Here is a 12,047-nt window from a genome sequence, read left to right as displayed (position 1 = left end):
GCCACAGGTGAGCCTGACTTAGTCCTGGGAGCAAAAACACGGTGGGAGAGGACACACAACTTCCCCTCCACATGCTGGAACTGGAGCTGCTCAGGTAGGTGGTGGAATCACCATCCCTGGAGGCATTCCAGAAGCTGAAGATGTGGTGCTTCAAGATGTAGTTTGGTGGTTGTGATTAATGATCTTAAAGGCCTTAATGATTCTATGGTTCTGTGGGGCACCCTCCTCAACCCTCCCAGCCACCCTCTGCTCCATGCCAGCTTTGTGGATGGGGCTGGGATGTGCCACAGAGGAGGAAAAAAAACCCCAACCCAACATTAAAGGGCCAAATTCTGAGGCAAATTGATTGAGGACCTCTGAGGGGGGTGGTGGAGCAGCAGCATCTGCACCAGAGGAGGATCTGCCTGTGCATATACTTCTTTTATATATATATATATATATATATATTTATATCTCTATTGTGTGTGTGCAGAGCTATAGTACATAAATATATAGGTAGGAAATCATTTAAGAACCATCTGAGACAGCATGCTGTGCTCTTGGGCAGGGCTGGCTGAGGTGGGAAGAAGGCAGCTCCTTACCTTCCTCCCCCTCCCCAGTCCTACCAACTTTGATTCACAAATGGGAAGAGAGTCTGGGGGTCAAATTAAAAACCACACACACACACACACACACACATGACATGGTGCAGAGGCTGTCAGGCCTGCAGGTGTGATGCTGGCAAGTCCAAGTGTCCCTGAAGAGATCAGATCAAAGCTGAAGGAGAGAGAATCAATCAATGAAGGGAATGCAGCTGAGGAGATGTTGCTTGGGCTGGATCTGTCTCCAGCGTTGGGTCCCCTCTGTCTGCCCAGCTTCATTGTCCTGACTCTGTAGGGGCACAGGGATGGTGTCACAGCCCTGCTCTGTCCTGCCTGGGCTGTGGTGGGGTTGGGAGAGGCTGGTGGGATGTGCACCTCCTGCTGTCTTTGCTTTGGACCCACTTTCTTCTTTGCCACCTGCTTTGCTTCCGACTCTATCCTGGGACTGAGGGTTTCTTTGCCAGTTTGGTCTTCAAGGATAAAAGGCAAACCCCAGCCCCAACTAACCCTTCCTCCCTCTCTCTCCAGAAAGTTCTCTTGAAGCCAGGTTTGGTCCAGCTCAATCCTTCTCACCACCACCAGCAGACCTCTCTGCAGAAGGCTTCTTTCCCACAGACTTCCAGAACAGGATGACATTTAGAAAACCATCCAAAAAACTCCTAGGGGAAAAAAAAACCACCTCAGAGCCCCCTGAATAACCCAAACTCCTCCTCCTCCTTCCCCATCCTGCCCATCCCAAACATCCCAGGGGGGCACAGACTGATGCCAGCCCCAACACCACCGTGCTCTGGGGCGGGGAGAGCTGGGGAGGAAGCAACCCAACCAAAGCAGCGTGAAGAGCCAACCCAAAGGCTTTGCAACCACCTCTCCTCTGTGGGCAACCCAAAGTGGGCAGCAGTGGCTCGGGCTGCAGATCAGCTGGGGAGCAGGACGTGCTCCAGAAAGTAGCTGATGGAGTCCCAATGCTTCCAGAGGAAGAAGAGGAAGAGGACGAGCAGGGCGGTGCTGAGGATGCGCATGCGAGTCTTCATCAGCGGCGTGATGAAGTTGGCGATGGTGGAGACGAAGACCAGCAGCACGGCCATCAGGGCCAGGATGACGTTGATGAACTTGCCCAGCAGTGCCCGGGCGTTGGCATTCTCCACCCCTTCCAGCTGCACCACCTGCTGCTGCTGCTGCTGAAGCTCCAGCTTGGTCACCCGCGTCAGACAGGACTCCACCGCCTCCTGCAGGGAGCGGCAGGGCAGGGCTGGTGAGTGGCTCCAAGAGATGTCCCCTCAAGGGCTTGGAGGCTTTGCTGTTGCTAAGTTTTTTTGGCTTGCACAGCTCCCATGAGTGGGCATCTTGGCTGGAAAGGGGTTTCCTGCCACAAATCCTTGTCCCCCGTGATCTGGTGGGGCATTGGGGCAGATTGGCCAGGCAAGTTGTGGATGCTCTCTCCCTGGAGGCCTGTTCTAGTGGGAGGTGTCCCTGCCTATGGCAGGGGGTTGGAACTGGATGATCCTTGAGGTCCCTTCCAGCCTAAACCATTCTGTGATTCAAGGCCAGGCTGGAGGAGGCTTTGAGCAGCCTGGGCTGGTTGGAGGTGCAGGGTTTGAACTGGATGATCCTTGAGGTCCCTTCCAGCCTAAACCATTCTATGATTCAAGGCCAGGCTGGAGGAGGCTTTGAGCAGCCTGGGCTGGTTGGAGGTGCAGGGTTGGAACTGGATGACCTCTAAGGTCCCTTCCCTTCCAACTCAAACCATTCTGTGATGTGCAACCCACCCTGCTCTGCCTGTGCCAGGGAAGGTCTCTCAGTGCCCAGAGTGCCTACTGCAACAGGGAAGATGACCCAAACTGGGACAGTGGTGACTGCCTGTTGGCCCATACAGGCTTGGAACAGCCTGAAGCTGGAGCCCTGCCCTGCCTGGAGACTTGCACAGCAGGGACTTGCTGGGGCACAGACAAGAATCTGCAGGACACAGCCCAGTTACCTACTACTTGCTGTGACAGCATCACAGCGAGGACCTCATCTAGAGGGTGCCAAAGATCCCCCTTGCCCACCCTCTGCCCCAGCCTAGGGTCCCCCCACTTTGCCCCACAGATAGACATGATGATGGTTGAACTCTGATCTTAAAAGGCCTTCTGTGGAGGGTGCAGAGTGGGGCTGAGCCCTCACACTCCCCTACCTGGATGTCCCGTGCCCTCTCGTAGGACTGGTAGGCCACCTTCTCCTCCATGCTGGCCAACTCCTGCTTCAGGTTGGTCATTTCATTCTGGTGCAGCTCAGTGAGGTCGTTGAGCTGCTCCTCCAAGCGCTCATACCTGCATGGGGAGGATGGAGGGGGTGCTGGGGTGATCACCCTGCAGAACCCCTGTCCTCCTGCCCCTGGACACTGGGCAAACCACCTGGCCCCTCTGTCCCACCTTGCTCCTGGTTGTAGCTGGTTATGGCTGCTGAAGGGAAAGCATGGCATGATCCTCCACGGGAGTGGTGCTGCTGCTGGAGAGGGTTGGCAGTGAGGAGGGCAGCTCCTTACATCCCTGGCAGGCAGGGCTTAGCTGGACAATGGCATCCTGGCTAGGATTAGAATTGCTGTGGCCAGCAGGAGCAGGGAGGTGACTGTCCCCTGGTACTCTGCTCTGGTGTGGCCACACCTCGAGTGTTGTGTGCAGTTTTGGGCACCTCATCACAAGAGGGATGTGGAGGTGCTGGAGCCAGGGCAGAGGAGGGCAAGGAAGATGAGGAAGGGCCTGGAGAATAAATCTGATGAGGAGCAACTGAAGGAGCTGGGGATGGTTAGTGTGAAACAGAGGAGGCTGAGGGGAGGGAGACCTCACTGCTGCTTACAGCTACCTGAAAGGAGGTTGTGGAGAGGTTTGTTGCTAGTTTCCTGTCACAGGTAAACTGTGATAGAACAAGAGGGAATGGCCTCAAGCTCCCAGCAAGAGTGGTCAGGGACTGGAATGAGCTGCCCAGGGAGGTGGTGGAGTCACCAACCCTGAGTGTGTTTAAAGGTAGTTTGGTGCTTGGGGCTATGGTTTAAAGGTGGTTCAGAAGTGGTGCTTGGGGCTATGGTTTAAAGGTGGTTCGGAGGTGGTGCTTGGGGCCATGGTTTAAAGGTGGTTCAGAGGTGGTGCTTGGGGCCATGGTTTAAAGGTGGCTCAGAGGTGGTGCTTGGGGCTATGGTTTAAAGGTGGTTCAGAGGTGGTGCTTGGGGCCATGGTTTAAAGGTGGTTCGGATGTGGTGCTTGGGGCCATGGTTTAAAGGTGGTTCAGATGTGGTGCTTGGGGCCATGGTTTAAAGGTGGTTCAGAGGTGGTGCTTGGGGCCACGGCTTAAAGGTGGTTGGGAGGTGGTGCCTGGGGCCATGGTTTAAAGGTGGTTCAGATGTGGTGCTTGGGGCCATGGTTTAAAGGTGGTTCGGATGTGGTGCTTGGGGCCATGGTTTAAAGGTGGTTCGGATGTGGTGCTTGGGGACATGGTTTAAAGGTGGTTCGGATGTGGTGCTTGGGGCCATGGTTTAAAGGGGGTTGGATGTGGTGCTTGGGGACATGGTTTAAAGGTGGTTCGGATGTGGTGCTTGGGGCCATGGTTTAAAGGTGGTTCGGATGTGGTGCTTGGGGCCATGGTTTAAAGGTGGTTCGGATGTGGTGCTTGGGGCCATGGTTTAAAGGTGGTTCAGAGGTGGTGCTTGGGGCCATGGTTTAAAGGTGGTTCGGATGTGGTGCTTGGGGCCATGGTTTAAAGGTGGTTCGGATGTGGTGCTTGGGGCCATGGTTTAAAGGTGGTTCAGAGGTGGTGCTTGGGGCCATGGTTTAAAGGTGGTTCACAGGTGGTGCTTGGGGCCATGGTTTAAAGGTGGTTCAGATGTGGTGCTTGGGGCCATGGCTGAAAGGTGGTTCAGGTGTGGTGCTTGGGGCTATGGTTTAGGCTGCACCTTGCAGAGTAGGGTTCTGGGTTGGACTTGGTGATCCTGAGGGGCTTTTCCAACCAGAATGTCTCTGTGATTCCCTGACAAGCCCAGGATGGTGTCCCCGTGGTCCTTAGAGCCCCCCTAACATCCACCCTGGCACCCATCAACCCTACCTGTAGCGCTCCTCTTGCAAGCACTGCGTCATGTAGGTGTAGTCCCTCTGCAGCTGAGCCTTCAGGTCCTCCATGGAGTCCTCCAGGTGCGATTGGCTGTCCTTGATCTCCCGCAGCTCCTCCAGGATGGTGTCGAAGTTGTTGTGGTGGCTGTCCAGGGTGTTAGACTTGGGACTCCCCAAGCCGCCGGCTCCCGCCCCCGAGTTGCTGCCCCCAGCCGAGCCGGAGGTGGCGCTGGAGCATTCGTCATCGCTGCCGTACTTGGGGCTGGACACCAGGGTGGCGCTGCCGCTGAGTGCCCGCGCAGCCTCCTCCGGGTGCCCGTCGTCCAGCGTGTCCTTCAGGTGGGCGATGTTGTCCGCGCTGCCGAACTTGTTGCGGATGAGGCTGGCGAACTCCCGCGGCTTGGAGACCACCGCGGTGTGGGTGGCCTGGGACAGCCCCGAGAGGCCTCCTTTGACCCCTTCCACCACGCCGCCGCCGAAGCCGCTGATGCTGGAGCGGACGTTGGCCCCTACGTCCTTGAGGCCTTGGTGCATGTCCCTGAAGACGTCCTTGGGCTGCCGGGTGGGGCCGTTCTGCTCGATCTCCTTCAGCTTCTTGTGGTAGTGCTCCAGCTTCTTGTGCAGCTGGGCGATGGTCTGGGCTGACTTCTGGTTCTTCTTCTCGAACACCTGCTTGATGCGCGACGCCTGCTGCTTGTCGGCGTTGTTGGCCAGCTTCAGGTACTCGGCCACGTTGTCGTCCCGAGCCTCCTGCTCGATCTTGATCTGCTCGGTGATCTTGAGGATCTTCTGGTGCAGGTGCTCGATGGCGGCTTTCGTCCTGTGAGGGTCAGGGGTGCCATCGGGGACGTCCAGGCAGATGGTGCCATCGGCGTCGCCATGCCCGGTGGGGCCGGAGGGTAGGTTGAGTGCGGTCACGTCCCCCTTGTCCAGCTGTGAGCGGAGAGAGAAGGGGAGGAGGAGGATCACAGGATGTCAGGGGTTGGAAGGGAACCAAAGAGATCGCTGAGTCCCACCACCAGATCGAGTCCAACCCCAAGTGATGATCAATAATGATGTCAGGGGTTGGAAGAGACCCAAAGAGATCATCAGCTCCAACCCCCAGATCATCGACTCCAACCCCCAGTGATGCTCAACAATGATATCAGGGGTTGGAAGGGACCCAAAGAGATCATCGACTCCAACCCCCAATGATGCTCAACAATGATATCAGGGGTTGGAAAGGACCCAAGGAGATCATCGACTCCAACCCCCAGTGATGCTCAACAATGATATCAGGGGTTGGCAGGGACCCAAAGAGATCATTGACTCCAACCCCCAGTGATGCTCAACAATGATATCAGGGGTTGGAAGGGACCCAAAGAGATCATCGACTCCAACCCCCAATGATGCTCAATAATGATGTCAAGGGTTGGAAGAGACCCAAAGAGATCATCGAGTCCAACCACCAATGATGCTCAACAATGATATCAGGGGTTGGAAGGGACCCAAGGAGATCATCAAGTCCCACCCCCCCAGCTCATCAAGTCCAACCCCCAATGATGCTCAACAATGATGTCAGGAGTTGGAAGGGACCCAAAGAGATCATTGAGTCCCACCATCAGATCATCAAGTCCAACCCCCAATGATGCTCAATAATGATGTCAGGGTTTGGAAGAGACTCAAAGACATCATCGACTCCAACTCCCAGAACATCGAGTCCAACCCCCAATGATGCTCAACAATAATGTCAGAAGAGTGGAAGGGACCCAAAGAGATCATTGACTCCAACCCCCAATAATGCTCAACAATGATGTCAGGGGTTGGAAGGGACCCAAAGAGATCATCAAGTCCCAGCCCCAGATCATCAAGTCCAACCCCCAATAATGCTCAACAATGATGTCAGGGGTTGGAATGGAACCAAAGAGATCATCGAGTCCAATCCCCAATGGTGCTCAATAATGATGTCAGAGAGTGGAAGGGACCCAAAGAGATCGAGTCCAACCCCCAGTGATGCTCAACAATGTCAGGGGTTGGAAGGGACCCAAGGAGATCATCAAGCCTAACCCCCAATGATGCTCAACAGAATGCTCAGGCAGCCCCCTCCCAGAGAGAGGGCAGGGAGGGAATGGGGCAGAGGAGGAAGAGCTGGGCAGGAGAATAGTTAACCAGAGTGAGAAGTTGTTGGTTAATCCACCTGGTTAAGCATTGCCCAGCCTCACCACTGGCATCCCAGCATCAAGACAGTTAGAGGGGGGAGGGCAGCAAGAAAATGAGAGTTAGGAAGGTGCTGGTGGCCACTGGCTCTCAGCAAGGAGCTGAGGGCAGCTTGGCTGACTTTCCATCCTCCCTCCAGGCACAGTCTGGCACCAGTTGGCCAACCAGGGGAGAAGAAGCAAGGAGCTGAAGCTGGAACCCATCCTCAGCTCACTCACCAAGCCAGCAGGGAGAGCAGGGATTGAGCAACCTGCAGGTAAAGTTATGCTTTGGTTTCAGTCTTTGCCTTTCAGCCTGGGTGCAGAGAGGAGTTTTTCAGCTGAGGAGAAGCTTTGCCATTAGCCTCAGTTTGGGGGGGACTTGGGAGCAGCTCCAGACCCCCAGAGAGCAGCTCCAGACCCCCAGGGAGCAGCAGGCTGTGGTTGTAAGGTCTCCTTTACTTTCTTTTCCAAGCTTTCCCACCTTGCATTGCCAGGTTCCTTTTGCATCCACAGCAAAGCACCTAGAAAGCTTGGCCACAGGCTGGTAGCTGATATCCAGGTGGGAAAATTGGAGCTTCTGGGGGAAGGAATCACTCCCAGGTGGAAAAATTGGAGGGTTTAGGGGAGGGAATCACTTCAAGGTGAGAAAAATTGGAGCTTTTGGGGAAGGGAATTACTGCAAGGTGGAAAAAATGGAACCTTAGGGAGAGGGAATCACTCCAAGGTGGAAAAATTTGAGCTTTTGAGGGAGGGAATCACTGCAAGGTGGAAAAAATGGAACCTTAGGGAGAAGGAATCACTCCAAGGTGGAAAAATTGGAACTTTTGAGGGAGGGAATCATTCTGAAGTGGAAACATTGGAGCTTTTGAGAGAGTGAATCAATCCAAAGTGGAAAAATTGGAGCATCTGGGGAAGGGAATCACTTCAAGGTGGAAAAAATTGAGCTTCTGAGGGAGGGAATCACTCCAAGGTGGAAAAAAATGGAACCTTTCAGAGAGAGAATCACTCCAAGGTGGAAAAAATGGAGCTTGTGGGGAGGGAGTCACTTCAAGGTGGAAAAAATGGAACCTCTGGGAGAGGGAATCACTCCAAGGTGGAGACATTGGAGCTATTAGGAGAGGGATTCGTGCCATAGTGGAAGAATCTGAGCTTTGTGGGTGGAAGTCATTTACCTGAGGCCACACTTAAAATCAGTGGACTGCAAGGTGGAGGGACAGGGTCTGCAATCCAGGGCTCCAGGGTCTGCAACTCAGGGTCCAGCTTCCCCTGGGCACTTTGCTTTGCCACTTGGAAACAACCACAAGCTCCACACCACTAAACCTTCCCAGCTGCTGGGTTTTCTCTGCAGATCCTTAAGCAAATCTCTGTGGTTGTATAAAGGGCTCCTGGCTTCTAATTAAGAGCTGCTTGGAAAGTTAAACACTGCTGGCAGACCTGAATTATTTCTCCTTTCCATCACCCTTTCCCTGAATGACCTTTTAATAGGGATAACGCTGGGAGATCATTACTCAGGAGTGTGTTATCACCAGGAAATGCCTTGCACAGGAGGGAGGAATGTTCTCAAGATGCTACTTACAAACATTCCTGCTTGCAGCAGGTCCCACGCAGGGCTTTGGCAAAGCAGAAGCAAGTGGTGCCCTCCTCATAGACTCAAGCAGGTTGGCAGAGAGCTCCAAGCTCAGCCAGCCCAACCTAGCACCCAGCCCTGCCCAACCAACCACACCATGGCACTAAGTGCCCCAGCCAGGCTTGGCTGCAACACCTCCAGCCACAGCCACTCCACCACCTCCCTGGGCAGCCCATTCCAGTGCCAATCACTCTCTCTGACAACAACTTCCTAACAACATCCAGCCTAGACCTGCCCTGGCACAGCTTCAGCCTGGGTCCCCTTGTTCTATTGCTGGCTGCCTGGCAGCAGAGCCCAACCCCACCTGGCTACAGCCTCCCTGCAGGCAGCTGCAGGCAGCAATCAGCTCTGCCCTGAGCCTCCTCTGCTGCAGGCTGCACCCCCCCAGCTCCCTCAGCCTCTCCTCACAGGGCTCTGCTCCAGGCCCCTCCCCAGCCTTGCTGCCCTTCTCCAAACACCTTCCAGCACCTCAACATCTCTCTGCAATTCAGGAGCCCAGAACTGGATACAGCACTCCAGGGGTGGCCTGAGCAGTGCTGAGCACAGGGGCACAAGAACCTCCCTTGTCCTGCTGCCCACACTGCTCCTCAGCCAGCCCAGGCTGCCATTGGCTCTGCTGCCCACCTGGGCACTGCTGCCTCCTCTGCAGCTCCTCTCTCCCACCACCCCCAGCTCCCTCTCTGCCTGGCTGCTCTCAGCCACTCTGGCCCCAGCCTGTAGTGCTGCTTGGGGTTGTTGTGGCCAAAGTGCAGGTCCCTACACTTGGCCTTGTTATGGCTTTGTTATTGTTATTGCCTTGCACCCCCTTTTCCTGTCCTGCTGGAGCCTGGGCATGCTGCTGCTTCATGCAGCACTCTCAGCCTACTTGGGATGCAAAATCAGATAGCCCCAAGCTTGGTGGGGAGCATCCAGGGGGGCTACAGGACAGGTGGGGAGGGACTTTTTACAAGGGTTTGTAGTGATAGGATGAGTGGAAATGGATTGAAGCTGGAAAAGGGGAGATTGGGACTGGAGATTAGGAAGAAATTCTTTGCAGGGAGGATAGGGAGAGACTGACACAGGTTGCCCAGGGAGGTTGTGGATGCCCTCTCCCTGGAGGTGTTCAAGGCCAGGTTGGATGAGTCTGGAGAAAAGGAGGCTGAGAGGAGACCTTATTGCTCTCTACAGCTCCCTGAAAGGAGCTCAGAGACAGGTGGGGGTTGGTCTTACCTCCCTACTATCAAGAGATAGGATGAGAGGAAATGGCCTCAAGTTGCACCAGGGGAGGTTTAGGTTGGAGATTAGAAAGAATTTCTTCCCTGAAAGGGTTCTCACAGCCTGGCACAGGCTGCCCACGGAGGTAGCTGAATCCCCACCCCTGGAGATGTTTCAAAGAGGCAGAGATGTGGTGCTGAGGGCCATGGTTTAGCCCCAGCCTTAGCTGAGGTTGAGAATGGTTGGAATGGATGATCTGAAGGGGCTTTGCCAACCAAACCCATCCCATGATCTTTGGCATTTATCTGTTGGGGCAATGCAGGGATTGCAGGAGGGCAGGTGGACAGCTTGGGATCTCTAGGGGTAATGCAGGGAGTGCAGGAGAGCAGGTGGACAGCCTGGGATCCCTTGGGGTAATGCAGGGAGTGCAGGAGGGCAGGTGGACAGCTTGGGATCTCTAGGGGTAATGCAGGGAGTGCAGGAGGGCTCCTAGACAGCCTGGAGGTGTTGAAGCCAAGCCTGGCTGGGGCACTTAGTGCCATGGTGTGGTTGGTTGGGCAGGGCTGGGTGCTAGGTTGGGCTGGCTGAGCTTGGAGCTCTCTTCCAACCTGCTTCATTCTATGACTCTATGATTCATGCTGACATGGCTCTGGGGTGAAATCCTTTCCCCAAGCCCCAGTGAAAGCTCTGCCTTCTCTCTCAGACACACAGTCCACACCACGGGGAAGCCACATCAGGTTACTGCTTTGAACACAACCATCAAAAAACAAAGCAAACAAAAAACCCCAAAGAACATTAAAGACAATGCCCATCCCTGCAGCATTAACAGACAGCACCTCCTAAATCCCAGCAAGCCTAAATGACTGTGCAGTGGATTTAACTGAGGGATTAGTCAAAGCCACACTTTCCCTACATGCAGAAAAACCTTCCCAATGGAAAGGCTGTTTATCCAGCCCTTGTTTGTCAGGCAGGCTCAGAAGGGAGAGCAGGGGTTGATGTGGGATGAGGGAGGAATGCAGGATGCAGGGGGGTGGTGGAAATCAAACTATTATCACCAGAGTTCAAGCCAGGAGAGCTGAGATATGCAAAAGGCTCAGGCTAATAAGCTGAGCAAACAGTACTTAGAGGGCCAGGGCCAGGCACAATTATGCAACGCTGGTTTATTTGCTGCTGCAGGTTGGATGGAGGGAAGCCCTGGTGGTGGGAGAGGAGCTGGGGAAAGGGGGGAGGAAAGGGGTTCACTTGTGGTCATAACCCTGGCATGGAGCTGTGAGGCTCCCAGGAGAGAGGCAGGGATTTGGAGGAGTGCTTAAGAAATTGCACAACGATGGCAAAGTTCAGAGGGGAACTCTCAAGGCACTTACTCATGCCCTGAACTGTTCTGCTTTCCACCCCTGTAGCCCACTGGAAGTGCAGAGGATGAGCTCACGCCGTGGCCCCTGCTGCACTGAGCCTGAGCCAGGGCTTGCACTGCGAGGTGTGACCACGGCTCCCAGCTGGGAGGTGACAAAACAGCTGCGGGAAGGACCTTCTGCCCCTCTGAGCGTGGAAGAAAGAAGTGCCAAGGGGCTGCTGAGGGATGCTGGCACGCAGGGCAGACCCCAGGAGCTGCCAAAGCAGCACGGGTGTCACCATGCCCTCAGGAAAGCCACCAGGGAGAGGTCACAGCCAGCAGAGAAACGCAGGTGGGAAGTGGATGTGGGGAGGTTGATTTTTGGGGCGGTTACTAAATGTGGCCTCGGAGCACTTCTTCATCAGCATGAGCCAGGATGGCCTCTGCCCTGGCAGCTGCTGGTTGTGGCCAGCCCAGCAGTGCTGGGGACACTCTGGGCAGCTGCTGGTTGTGGCCAGCCCAGCAGTGCTGGGGACACTCTGGGCAGCTGCTGGTTGTGGCCATCTCAGCAGTGCTGGGGACACTCTGGGCAGCTGCTGGTTGTGGCCAGCCCAGCAGTGCTGGGGACACTCTGGGCAGCTGCTGGTTGTGGCCAGCCCAGCAGTGCTGGGGACACTCTGGGCAGCTGCTGGTTGTGGCCAGCCCAGCACTGCTGGGGGCACTCTGGGCAGCTGCTGGTTGTGGCCAGCCCAGCACTGCTGGGGACACTCTGGGCAGCTGCTGGTTGTGGCCAGCCCAGCAGTGCTGGGGACACTCTGGGCAGCTGCTGGTTGTGGCCAGCCCAGCAGTGCTGGGGACACTCTGGGCAGCTGCTGGTTGTGGCCAGCCCAGCACTGCTGGGGACACTCTGGGCAGCTGCTGGTTGTGGCTGGGGACACTCTGGGCAGCTGCTGGTTGTGGCCAGCCCAGCAGTGCTGGGGACACTCTGGGCAGCTGCTGGTTGTGGCCAGCCCAGCACTGCTGGGAACACTCTGGGCAGATGCTGGTTGTGGCTGGGGA

General features: G+C 55.5%; 1 protein-coding gene across 4 annotated transcripts in view; it reads right to left on the bottom strand.

Annotated features, from left to right (window-relative positions):
• Nucleotides 1-317: 317 nt before the first annotated feature.
• TMCC2 (transmembrane and coiled-coil domain family 2) overlaps nt 318-12,047 on the bottom strand; it is a 41,306-nt gene continuing 29,576 nt past the window's right edge. For 3 of the 4 annotated variants that reach the window (XM_064173476.1, XM_064173477.1, XM_064173478.1), the window contains 3 exons: nt 4,653-5,590; nt 2,752-2,887; nt 318-1,807 (listed from right to left, as the gene is read on the bottom strand). In XM_064173476.1, coding sequence (XP_064029546.1) covers nt 1,496-1,807; nt 2,752-2,887; nt 4,653-5,590 — 1,386 coding nt within the window. In that variant the 3' untranslated portion in view covers nt 318-1,495. The remainder of the gene's footprint in view (nt 1,808-2,751; nt 2,888-4,652; nt 5,591-12,047) is intronic. The other variant, XR_010308791.1, reaches the window with a different exon arrangement.

The sequence above is a fragment of the Pogoniulus pusillus genome, chromosome 39, assembly GCF_015220805.1.
Source record: "Pogoniulus pusillus isolate bPogPus1 chromosome 39, bPogPus1.pri, whole genome shotgun sequence".
NCBI lineage: Eukaryota > Metazoa > Chordata > Aves > Piciformes > Lybiidae > Pogoniulus > Pogoniulus pusillus.
Note: the sequence above shows the minus strand (reverse complement) of the source record. Positions and strands in the feature narration are given on the sequence as shown.